This window comes from Podarcis filfolensis (genome assembly GCF_964270895.1).
Source record: "Podarcis filfolensis genome assembly, chromosome: 2".
NCBI lineage: Eukaryota > Metazoa > Chordata > Lepidosauria > Squamata > Lacertidae > Podarcis > Podarcis filfolensis.
In genome coordinates, this window is record NC_139605.1 from 18,488,093 (window position 1) to 18,500,705 (window position 12,613).

The 12,613-nt window shown below is 44.6% G+C and overlaps 1 protein-coding gene and 1 long non-coding RNA gene across 3 annotated transcripts in view; one reads left to right on the top strand and one right to left on the bottom strand.

Moving 5' to 3' along the window:
- Window positions 1-11,197, bottom strand: part of LOC310757424 — a 116,629-nt gene extending 105,432 nt beyond the window's left edge. Inside the window, exon 1 of the long non-coding RNA XR_014545191.1 lies at window positions 11,045-11,197. This is a non-coding gene — a long non-coding RNA (uncharacterized lncRNA). The remainder of the gene's footprint in view (window positions 1-11,044) is intronic.
- On the top strand, window positions 30-5,838 carry RPS5 (ribosomal protein S5). 2 transcript variants are annotated; one of them, XR_014545052.1, is made up of 6 exons: window positions 30-185; window positions 1,596-1,701; window positions 2,492-2,701; window positions 4,077-4,205; window positions 4,449-5,253; window positions 5,588-5,838. XR_014545052.1 is itself a non-coding variant. In XM_083602528.1 (6 exons), exons 2-6 carry the CDS (start codon window positions 1,597-1,599, stop codon window positions 5,776-5,778), a joined length of 612 nt encoding a protein of 203 aa, XP_083458654.1. In that variant the 5' UTR covers window positions 30-185; window position 1,596; the 3' UTR covers window positions 5,779-5,838. The 2 variants fall into 2 exon arrangements, 1 of the variants encoding a protein (XP_083458654.1); XM_083602528.1 differs by having other exon boundaries at window positions 4,449-4,547; window positions 5,710-5,838.
- Window positions 11,198-12,613: the final 1,416 nt, after the last annotated feature.

The window sequence follows — 12,613 nt, forward strand, 5'->3', positions numbered from 1 at the left end:
CGCGCGTGCGCGGAACAAACCACGCGAGAACTTGGTTCGCCGAGAGTTTGAGAACGTAGCCGCGCATGCGTATGGTGCGCCGGAAGCCGGTAGCCCGTGCATAAGACTCTGGGTAACCCCGCGCGTGGCCCTTTTCTGCCTCTGCGAACGAGCGGGACGCGGGGAGGAGAGCGAAGCGCCTCCATGTGAGTTTCTACGGATGGGGGGGAAAGGGTGGAAACCGGAGTCTTATTGGGGGGCAGTGAGGGGGGAAGGCTATCAACCGGCGTGAAGGCCAGAAAGAGGCCTCTGGGGGGCCGGGACGGGGCACGTGGGGCGGGAGGCGCAGAGAAACCGAGGGCGGCGGTGAAGCCACTGTGCGGAGAGGCCTCGCTTCAGATCCCGCCTGACTGCCGAGCTGGCCACGTGAAGGAGGGAGACGGAGGGCCAGTTGCGCTTCCCTCCCTCGGCTCCTGGCGGGGGGGGGAGGGAATGTGATGAGTTTTATTTCAGCAATAGCCGTTTTAAGAAGGGAGAGCGAGCGAGCTTGGCTTTCTCCCCACCTGGCCTTCCTGAGCTGATTCCTGCATTGCCGTGGGTTGGACTAGATGACCATTGGGGTCCCTCCCAGCCATAAAATTGTGCGAAATGCTTCAGCCAGACTTGCAAGTCGTATTTAGTCCCGCCAGTTTTATATGAGGCCCACTACAAGAGCCCTCTCTTTCCGTCTACACTTCACAAATGGGAAGGTAGGCCCGATTTTGCAGATCTGGTCCCACCTTTGCTTAAGAAAAAAAGAAGGAAGGGACCAAGCCTGCAGTCATACACTTTTGACACTTTGAGCAAAGATAGCATTTCGTTTCTTTTATTTGTTGCACAGGTCAGCCTGTGTTGTCTCAGTTGCATTATTGCAAGGGTTTGGAATGCCAGGTCTTCACATTAAAAACGAGGGTGAAAAACAGTGCCCTAGCTTTCTAGACAAGAATACAGCAACATTACAGGTAGCTAAGATGATGGCCTCTGTAAATTGTTTCACTGCGGTTCCCATTAGCCCCAGCCAGCATGGCTAGTGGTCAGAAATGATGGGAGCTGAAGTTGATAAACATAGGATGGGCACCATGTTGGCCAATTTTGATGTATTTATTTCTTCATTTTGGAAATGGCTCGAGTGGTGGATCTGATAGCGAGCAAGGTAACCCAGATTTGAATGAATGAGCATATGGAATTTCAAGTTCTGTACATGGCACAGATAGAGAATCTGTATTCAGTGTCTGGGTGCATATGATAAACAGTCAATGAATTGTATATGAGCTGTATTAAAAATGTTGAATGCGGGATGTAGCTCACATAATTGATACCTACCCAAACCTGTGCAAGAGTCTTGAAGCTTGCACTGTGTCTTCACAAGATTTGATGTCCTGTGTACCAGTAAAGGGTGACAGCTCATACCTTTCAGGTGCATAAAGGTACTTGACCCTGCTAGCAAAAAAAAAACAAAAACAAAACAACACTTTTGTGTGGCAGCTAGTACAGGTTCAGTTTGCATATTCTACCTGAGCCATTGAAGGGTAGATTGGGCCAATTCAAGACCTAATAGTTATTTATTCCACCTCTAGAATGACTGACTGGGAGACAGCCCCTGCTGTGGCAGAGACCCCTGATATCAAGCTGTTTGGGAAATGGAGTACAGATGATGTGCAGATCAGTGACATCTCCTTGCAGGTATGGAATGAGGTTGTAAACAAACTGGGCAGAGCTCTAGGACAGTGTTGTCTTCCGGTGGAAAATGAGCTTGCATCCCTGCTTGTTTCCTAATACATTCTCTTTTTTTAGTTTTAAAATTTTTTATTAAGCTTTTCCTTTACAAATAAATCCGTACAACCATGTTTACAAATTTCCTGTTTTTGAACTTCCACCAGCACATCCCTCAATCATCCATTTTTCTTATCTTCACACATTTTCTATATGATATTGCCAATTTAATATTATCTTTCCATCTCTATTTCTTTTTTACAATATACCTTATACTATCACAAAGCCTCCTTAAAACCCACTAGCGTTGTCTGTTCATCACAGATAGTTTTCAGATAATCCGTGAACTTTCCCCAGTCCTCAATGAATTTGTGATCTTTCTGATATCTGATTTTTCCAGTCATTTTATCCAATTCTGCATAGTCCATAAGTTTCATTCTCCACTCATTCAAGGTCGGTAGTTCCTCTTGTTTCCATTTTTGGGCCATTAATATTCTTGCCGCTGTTACTGCATACTGAAAAAGTTTGTGATCACTTCTATTTATCTCCCTGTTATTCCTAACAAAAAGGCTTCTGGTTTTTTTACAAATGTGTATTTAAACATCTTTTTCAACTCATTATATATCATTTCCCAGAAACCCTTTACCCTCTTACATTCCCACCACATATGAAAAAATGATCCTTCTTTTTCTTTACATTTCCAACACTTGTTACATGTTTTGAACATGTTTCCTAATACATTCTCCTTATGCTTCTTTAGGATTACATTGCAGTGAAGGAGAAATATGCCAAGTATTTGCCACACAGTGCTGGACGCTATGCTGCCAAGCGCTTCCGGAAAGCCCAGTGTCCTATCGTTGAGCGCCTCACTAACTCGATGATGATGCATGGACGCAACAATGGCAAGAAGCTGATGACTGTGCGCATCATCAAGCATGCCTTCGAGATCATCCATCTCCTCACAGGAGAGGTGAGTTGGACACGGGAGCAGAAAAGCTGTCTGTGGAAGCTGACATATTGTGAGATGGGTTTTTGATCCTGGAGGCTAGAGGGAGAAGAGATGGATAAGCCCCCACCAGAAAGAAATATCTGGCGTGACTTGAGGCCTAGCTATGCACATTGAAGCAAAATTTTGCTATACAGTAGTTGTAGAAAACATTAGTTGACTAAGAAACGTGTTTTAGTCATCTAAACAGTAAGTGGATGTTCTTCTACTCACTAGCAGTGTATTTTGGGAAGGATAGCCCATTATGTGTTGATTCAGAAGGCAAGCAATGGAAAAATCTTAAGTTTCCTCCCAACCCATCTGACACAAATTGTGTTGACTGATGTGGCCCATTACACGCTTCCCATTATTTTCAATGTGATGCAAATTACTGCGTTTCTCAGAATATGTTCGGGTCTTGGTTGATGTAAAGGGTTTAATCCATTCCCTAAAGTCTAGCGAGATACACGGATTGCTAAATATGTATGTTGCAATCTTATTTTCCCACTTGACAAATTAAAAACTATCAAATCAAATTGGTTCTGACTCGCATCCACTTAAGAGTTCTTAAAGTACTCATAAGTGAAATTGTGGGTTTTCTAATACAAATAAGTGATTTGTTCCTAAAAGCAATCTCCATTCTTGCAAGGTTTCCAGAACTGCTGTAGAACTGCCTGGTTTGTGTTGGGTTTTTAGCAGGTGTTAAGCAGTTAGCATTTTCACAAGTGTTTTATTTGTATTATTAGACAGTTCTAGTGAAGGTTTCCACTACCAAGCCTTCTGGATATGGTGGGGTGAAAATTCAGCTCCCCAAAAGTACAGAATTGCATAGGTTTGTATTTACTGGGCTATCCTGATTTGCTATGCATCTTGTGTTTCCTATATTCTTAGTAATACTCTTATATACTAAGAGCATTTATGTGAATTAATATTTGGGCAGGTCTCCCTTTCACTTGGGATGAAATTTGCAGGTTTTGTGGATGGGCTTACAGGATTCTTCTCAGTTCCTTAAGTATATATTACCTTTGTTCTCTAGCCTTGCTTTTTTGTTTTTAGTTTGGAGGAATTGTGTCTCTCATTGGAGGGATTGTACCATTGGTAACTGCAGAATAGTTCATACACCAATTTTATTGTCCAGGAATTGTCATTAACTTCCTGTAAGTCATTTCTGGTATATGAACCTAGAATATTTTTTGCTAATCTTCACTCTTGTGGGCTGTGTCCATCATACAGAAGTAGAAAGTGACTCTGAAGAGATGTGTCTTGTTTAAGTCACAGCATTGGCTGTGGTTAGAAGCTGTACATTACTCCGTAGAGTAGACTGTAGTTGCAGCCTTAACCTGCTTTATCTTTTTTACAGAACCCCCTTCAGGTCCTGGTGAATGCCATCATCAACAGTGGCCCTCGTGAAGACTCTACCCGTATTGGTCGAGCTGGCACAGTGAGGAGGCAAGCTGTTGATGTGTCACCTTTGCGTCGTGTCAATCAGGTACGGGATTGTCCTGTAAGAGTTGTTTGACCGTGGAATGAACTCCCTTGGCAGGTGGTGGTGGTTTTCAAGCAGAGGTTAGATGGCTGTCTGTTGGGGTGCTTTAGTCAAGATTCCTGCATTGCAGGGGGTTGGACTGGATGATCCTCAGGGTCCCTTCCAACTCTACAATTCTGTGATTAAGGAAGAGCATTTTCTCAGCTGATTCTGCATGCCAATGTAATCTCTGTCTCCCCCCTGCAGGCTATCTGGTTGCTCTGCACTGGGGCTCGTGAAGCTGCCTTCCGCAACATAAAGACCATAGCTGAGTGCCTAGCAGATGAGCTGATCAATGCAGCTAAGGTGAGAATCAACTAATAGCAAGTTCCTTCAGTGGGGTTTAAGTAGCATCCTGACAGTGGCACATTCTAAGCCTTTTTACTGTTGTTATTCTAGTGTGTGGTTAATTAATTTCCTGTTTTGGAAGCATTTTAACTGCTGCTGCTTCTTAATTTTGAAAACATATTTTCTAGTAGTGTTGTGTCCTTGTGTTTTATGTTTTTACGTTTTATGCAAGAGCAGCGTTTTCCTGAAAGGCGGTGTAGGAATAAGTAAATTGTTGTCACGTGGAAATCAGCAGCAGGGTTTTCAAAGCCAGATGCAGGGACGGTAAATAGGGCTCTCATTATAACCCCAAGAGTGAATTGGTTTGTGGCGATAGTTGTCCTAAACTGCAAAATATACAAGTGCAGCACTCCTTGAAGATTTTAGCTGTAGGTTGCCTAAGAGATGCCTTGTGCAGCAGTTCCTGAAACTGAGACATTGTCACAGCAGCCCACAGTTGCTCTAGGTCTAGCTGTTAACAGCATTCTCAGGCAACATAATCTCTGTCGTAAAATGATTGCTTGACACGCAACCTGGTATTTGGCCCAAAACGCTTACAGTGTTGTGGGATTGAAACCATAATCTTAAATAGCTGAAATGGTATCCATTATGTGTGTATGCCAGTTGCTGCAACTATTCTGTAGCAGCTCCTTCAGCTGTTCATTGGAGGAGTGACTGTGTGAAGGTTACAGATAGGTAGCCATGTTGGTCTGCCATAGTCAAAACAAAAAATTTTTTTTCCTTCCAGTAGCACCTTAAAGACCAACTAAGTTAGTTCTTGGTATGAGCTTTCGTGTGCATGCACACTTCTTCAGATGCACTGAAACAGAAGTTGCCAGATCCTTCTATATAGTGAGAAGGTGGGGAGGGGTATTACTCAGAAGGGTGGTGGGAATGGGTGATTGGCAGATTGGCAGTGTATCTGAAGAAGTGTGCATGCACACGAAAGCTCATACCAAGAACTAACTTAGTTGGTCTTTAAGGTGCTACTGGAAGGAAAAAATTTTTTGTGTGTGAAGGTGTATGTGACTGGAATTGCCACCTATTGGGAAGAAATTATTTGAGCAGATTGCTTCAGGCTGAGTTTGGGATCATGCTGCTGTGTGTGTATGTCTGTCTCACGGTTGCCTCCCATTTCTAGGGTTCCTCCAACTCTTACGCCATCAAGAAGAAGGATGAGTTGGAGCGTGTGGCCAAGTCCAACCGTTAAGAGCTGCTGCTGCTGCTGCTGCTGGATATCCAAAGCAAATAAATTCTCATTTTCACACTGTGTTGCTTCTCTTCCTTGCAATCCACCTTCTTCTGAAGCATGTGGAGCTATAAAGAGAATCTGTTGTGATGTAGTAGTTTAGAGGTAGGCAATGGCCACCACCTTGGGTGGCTTTTTAAAAAAGTGGATTAGAAAAATTCATGGCTAAAATTGTCAGGAACTACTAGCTATGATGGCTGGATTGTACCTGACACACTGTGTGTGCCTCTGAATGTCAGTTGCTTGAAATCACAAGTGGGGAGAGTTGCTGTCACACTCAAGTCCTGCTTGTGGTTTCTCTACAGGCACCTGATTGACTATTTGGAAAATATGCTGGACAACATGGAACCATGATCAGATCTAGTTTGGCTGTTGTGTTCTTAAATAAATTACAGCAACAACCAACCCAGAACACAGCTAAAACAACTGAAACACTTAAAGCTAGCATAAACCGCACCCAATGGGAACTTAGTGCAGAAGTAAAGCACCCCTAGATTGTGATTAAAAGCCTGGGAGAGAACAAGATGCTCTCCTTATCATTTGCCCTGTAATAACATAGCGCAGGCCACCAGGTGAGCCTCTGGTGGGGCTACCACTGAAAAGGTTCTCTCCCTAGCAACTGCCCCAGTTACTTCATTAGGCACCTGGAAAAAGGCCTCTGGTTATCTGCTGCAAACCACCTTAGATACCGACTTAGTAGACCCCAATTCGCATTTTGCCCACTTCTTTTCTAAAGGAATGTGGAAGAGTTGCTGTTCCCTGGAGCTCTTTGTCATTTTCATGTTTGCAGGAGCAGAAGAGTTAGGTTACCTTGTTTGTTTTACTCTCAGTCAGGGATAAGTTAGTACAGCTCAGACCTTTATGCTCATTTGGAATGCCATCCTTTGCTGCAAGCGATCCAGTCTGTGGACATTTTTCATTTCCAGTTCCTCTAGGAAGGCTGCATTCAGCTTATTTGTGTTTATGAGCTGTAGAAGTCAAAGGTTTCACAGGTCAGTCATGCCTGCAAACCACACAAATCTTGGGTTTTGAATTGCATCTGAACAAACATACCTCCTTTTTGTAAAACTTGGTCTTGCACTAAGCAAAATACAACAGGGTTATTTGTTTAGAAAGGGAATTCCAAATATGTGTGTGTCTATTGATGCTGGGTGTGCATCCTTCGTCCACCAAGTGCACTAAAAAAATTCCATGCCAAGTGGAGTTTCACTTCCCCAAAGAATTTTTCATTCCACTTCCTGTGTTTATAGAAGTGACTTTGGCACGGTAAAAGTTGGGAAAGGGCTTAGCGGTTCCAACACCTATGTATCTGGAGGCCAGGTTTAATCTTTTCTTAAATTTACAGTTCCAAGATGAGAGATCGTATTGCAGTTTGGTGCGCATAAATACAAGTTGTGAAATTTATCGGATGCCGAAAGATTAACGGGTGTCTAAAGTGGAGGCCCCCTTTTGAGCTTGAGGCCCTGGGCCGAAGAGCTTTCCACACCCCCTCCAATCAGCCTCGACTTCTGTACATGGAGTCCAGTTAGCTAACATGGATCATGGTTACAGGTCTGTGGAGATATCAAAGCTCTTTGACTGTATGCCCTTGTCCTCTGTCACTTCAGATGATGGATGAGGAAATGCTGTCTCCCATTATCCCTGAGTATTGGGCATACAGGCTGGGGATAAGAGTTGAATAGCATCCGGAGAGCTGCAAGTTCATATAGGGGAAAATCTCCACCAAACAACTTTTTGAAAGGGGTTTGCTGAAATCCAAGGATTCTGGTGAATCCAGTGTCCACGTAAAGTGACTGGCACCACCTGCTCTGCAAAATATGTGACCTTGTGATGGCAAACAGCAGTGTTCCCCAGTTGTCCCTAAGATCCTGTGGGGCAGGTCCTCCCTGTCTGGCTGCATGTCAGCTACCCAACACCACCTGAAGCAAGTCACAAGCACATACCAAGCCACTGGGTCAAAAATGCCCTTGGAATGACGTGGGAGTGATCTTCCGGTTTGGTCCCGTCTTAACAGCATGTATGTTCCGCGTTCCAGGATGGGTCCTTGAGGTGATGCCCTTAAGGGCAGGTTGGCAGAAGAGACTGACTTTCAGGAGGATGCAACTCATCTGGATGCTCTCCTATGGAAGCCCCGTCGCAATAGCGCAAGGCAACTCATACGCAGGTCCTGCTTAGAACCATAGAATTGTAGAGTTGGAAATGACCCTGAGGATCATCTAGTCCAACCCCCAGCAATGTGGAAATATCTCTTGTGAATGTATTTTTTTTAAAAGATATTTATTGAAGTTTTACAAAAACATAAATTTGAAAGATCATATAAAAAGAAATACAATAAGAGAAACAGAAAAATACATAAAATAAGAAAAAGAATAAAAACAAATCCATTTTTGTAACCCTAACTCATTATCTTATTTCCTTGGCCTCCTCACACCTCCCCTTTTTGTATCCCCATTTAAATAATCAAATCAGCAAATCCTTACCCTCTTTCGTTTATCTTAACTCTATATCTTAACATATTATAACTATATTTTCATCCATTTTCAGTTCAATTTTGCATACTCTTGTTAACTTTGTTGCTAATGCCACTTATTTTCAATCCAACATCATTTTAACATTCATTAATTTTACAGTGTTTCTGCAGATAGTCTTTAAATTTCTTCCAGTCTTCTTCCACCAACTCTTCTCCCAGGTCTCGGATTCTGCCAGTCATTTCTGGGAAATATCTCTTGTGAATGTAGAGGGGGGGGGAATCTTTGGTCCTCCAAGATTGTGCCAAGACAACGCCCATCAGTTCCCAGCAAGCGTAGCTAATGGCCAGGGATGATGGGAAGAGTAGTTCAGCAACATCAAAGGCCAATGGTACAGCACACCTGTCTTAAAGATTTCAATTCCGTAACAATGAAATTGTTACTGTGTATTATTATTTGTTAAATTTGTATACCGCCCTGTACCCGCAGGTCTCAGGGCAGTTCACAACATAAAATCACAATATAAAAAACACCAAATATATAATAAATACAAGAACAACCGCTCCGCCCCAACACATTTTAAAAGGGCATTGGATTTTAAAACCTCTGCAGCACGGATTTCCGTGTGCAACTGAGGACTGTTACAGAAACAGCCCAAAGGTCGTGCAACACAAACACACACTATGCTTTTGCTAGCAGAAAATGCCCATTGCTTTAGGTAAAGGTGAAGGGACCCCTGACCATTAGGTCCAGTCGTGGCCGACTCTGGGGTTGCGGCGCTCATCTCGCTTTATTGGCCGAGGGAGCTGGCGTACAGCTTCTGGGTCATGTGGCCAGCATGACTAAGCCGCTTCTGGCGAACCAGAGCAGCGCACGGAAATGCCGTTTACCTTCCCGCCAGAGCGGTACCTATTTATCTACTTGCACTTTGACGTGCTTTCAAACTGCTAGGTTGGCAGGAGCAGGGACCGAGCAATGGGAGCTCACCCTGTCGCAGGGATGGTTTAACCCACAGCCGACCCACACCCGTTGCTTTAGAGCTCACTAAAAGATAATGCCAACAGGTGGCAGCCTTACTTAGTCAATGAGATAAAGCAGCAGGAGCTGGAGAATTGCCTTGCTTGTGATTTACAAGAGTAACCACTTTGTGAAAGAGGGGCTGGGTTTTTAATTTAATTTTTGTTTTATTGTGGGTGTCTTCTGCAACATGTTCTAGACCAGTGTTTCCCAAACATGGGTCTCCAGCTGGTTTTGGACTACAACTCCCACCATCCTGAGCTAGCAGGGATGATGGGAACTGTAGTCTGAACACAGCTGGGGACCCAAGTTTGGAAAACCCTGGTTTAGACACATAGGAACATGGGAAGCTGCCTTGTATTGAGTTAAACCAGTGGCCCATCTCAGCTCAGTATGGTCTGCACCAGCAGGCAGTAGCTGTCCAAGATTGCAGACAGCAGCATCTCTCTCAGCCCTTCCTGGAGAGGCCTGGGATTGAACCTGCGACCTTCGGCATACAATGCAGATTGTCTGCCACTGAGCTACAGGACCTTCCCCACTATAGTGCATTAATGATGAATTTATTCTGCTTTGTGTTTACAGTCATACCTCTGGATGAATGTGCTTCAGGTTAAGCGCTTTCGGGTTGCGCTCCTTGGCAACCCGGAAGTAACGGGTTTCGCTGCTTGCGCATGCGTGGAAGCGGCAAAACACGACACGCACACGTCTTACGTTCCATTCAGGATGCGAACGGGGCTCTGGAACGGATCCTGTTCGCATCCCAAGGTACCACTGTATTTACTTTATTTATTTTTACAGTTATACCGCAGCTTTTCCTCCAAGGAGTTTGGGTTGGTGTACATAGCTCTCCACATTTTATCCTGCATCATGGCTAAGTGGGGATTTGAACCCTGCTCTCCCAGGTCTTAGATCAGCACTTTGACCACCCACACCGCACTGGCTCTTTTTTTTTTTTTTTATAAATTTCTATTGATTTTCCAACATAAATTAAAACACATTACAACTAACAAAACATAGACAAACAAACATATAAACACGTATAATTTCATAACCTCTTTTTCTTAAGCCTTATTTCAACGACTTCCCCATACCTCCCTTTTCTGCATCCCTGTTTTAAACTTTTTCAGCAACCCCTAATTTCAATTACTTATGATTCACTTTCTTTCATCCTTTTTCTCTTACCCACTCATTTATCGCTGCAATTCTGTTTTACGTTACCCATGACATTTTAGCACTCATTAATTTTACAACAGTTCTTAAGATAAACTTTAAATTTCTTCCAATCTTCTTCCACCGTCTCTTTTCCTTGGTCACGGATTCTGCCAGTCATCTCAGCCAGTCCCATATAGTCTATCACCTTCGTCTGCCACTCTTCCAGCATGGGTAGTTCTTGTGTCTTCCAATACTTTGCTAAAAGAACTCTTGCTGCTGTTGTAGCATACATAAAGAACGTCCTATCTTTCCTTGACACCAATTGGCCTACCATGCCCAGGAGAAAGGCCTCTGGTTTCTTATGAAAGGTACACTTAAGGACCTTCTTAATTTCATTATAGATCATTTCCCAGAAGGCCTTGATCCTTGGGCACGTCCACCAAAGGTGGTACGCACTGGCTCTTGTTCTGCCATGGTTCCCCAATGCTACCATATTATTCCTGTATGAAAAACTGTATGAAAAATTGCAGGATTTCAGCAGGATAAAGGTAAAGGACCCTGGATGGTTAAGTCCAGTCAAAGATGACTACAGTGGTACCTCGGGTTACAGACGCTTCAGGTTACTCCGCTAACCCAGAAATAGTACCTCAGGTTAAAAACTTTACCTCAGGATGAGAACAGAAATTGTGCAGCGGCAGTGGGAGGCCCAATTAGCTAAAGTGGTACCTCAGGTTAAGAACAGTTTCAGGTTAAGAACGGACCTCCAGAACAAATTAAATTCTTAACCTGACGTACCAGTGTATGGGGTTGCGGCGCTCATCTTGCTTTCAGGCCGAGGGAGACAGCGTTTGTCCACAGACAGCTTTCTGGGTCATGTGGTCAGCGTGAATAAACCGCTTCTGACGCAATGGGATGCCATGGCGGAAACCAGAGCGCACGGAAATGCCGTTTACCTTCCTGCCGGAGCGGTACCTATTTATCTACTCACACTGGCGTGCTTTCAAACTGCTAGGTTGGCAGGAGCTGGGACAGAGCAACGGGAGCACACCCCATCGCAGGAATTCGAACTGCCGACCTTCTGATCGGCAAGCCCAAGAGGCTCAATTGTTTAGACCACAGCGCCACTCGCGTCCTGTTTCAGCAGGATATGCATTGACTGGAAATGAAACAGCGTGAGAGAGTGCCCCAGAACATTTGCAAGTGCAAATGGTGTTGAAATGATGATTGTGTATGACCACCCCAGTACTGTCGTGATGGATGCAGAATAAAATGGATGTCTGGAGGCGCCCACTGAGAATCAAATCCATGGATGAAGAACCCAAGGGGTGATCTTTTGAGGCAGTTGAGGGGCGGCTTTCTCACAGTTCTTCAGCTCTTGCTGAACTACAAGTCCCTAGCAGTGGTCATGCGGGCCAGGATTTGTGCCTTAGGCAGTCCCTTAGGGTGACAAAGGAGATGAAGGTTCCTGTACCTTTCACAGCTTTGTACACACTCCTACACCTGGGGAAGAAGAACCTGTGTCCCTCCATATTTTGTTGGACTGACTCCAACTCCTATCAGGTATGTTCAGGGATGCTGCAAGATGTAAGTGCAGAACTCCATCGCCCCTCCTCCGTTCTACACTATTAAAAGATGCAGGAGTGTAGTTCTTCATTTGCTGTGTCATTATTTCGCTAGATAGCGTGGAGCAATATATGGCAGCCAGGCACCCTCCCAACATTTTGGGCTATGAAACCACACATGCGCTGGCTTCTGGGAGCTGTAGTCCAACCTGGGGGCACACGGTTGGCAAAGATCGGTGTAGAGGATCAAACAGGTTTCTCATGCACAGCACAAGGTGGCCAACATGAAGGGGGAAGCTCCTCTTCAGTGATGAGGTTTCCGCCCCCCAGGTTCTCTTCTGAGTTTTTTTCCAGTCCTGGCAAGGACAAAACAGATCCGGTTCTGTTGGCTGTGGGAGGTGTGGGCTGGTTAGGCAAGTCAGACTTGAACAGGGACCAGGCAAGTCTTCAGGAACCTCAACCGTTCTGTGTTTTGCTGTTGGGGCAGATGTCGGGTGTCACCCCTCCTTCTGAGAACAGGCAGGAGGCAACGAAGAGGTCTAGCTTCAGGGGACAGTCGACAGTCCAAGTGTTGTTGTTTTTTTGCAGGGGGGCCAG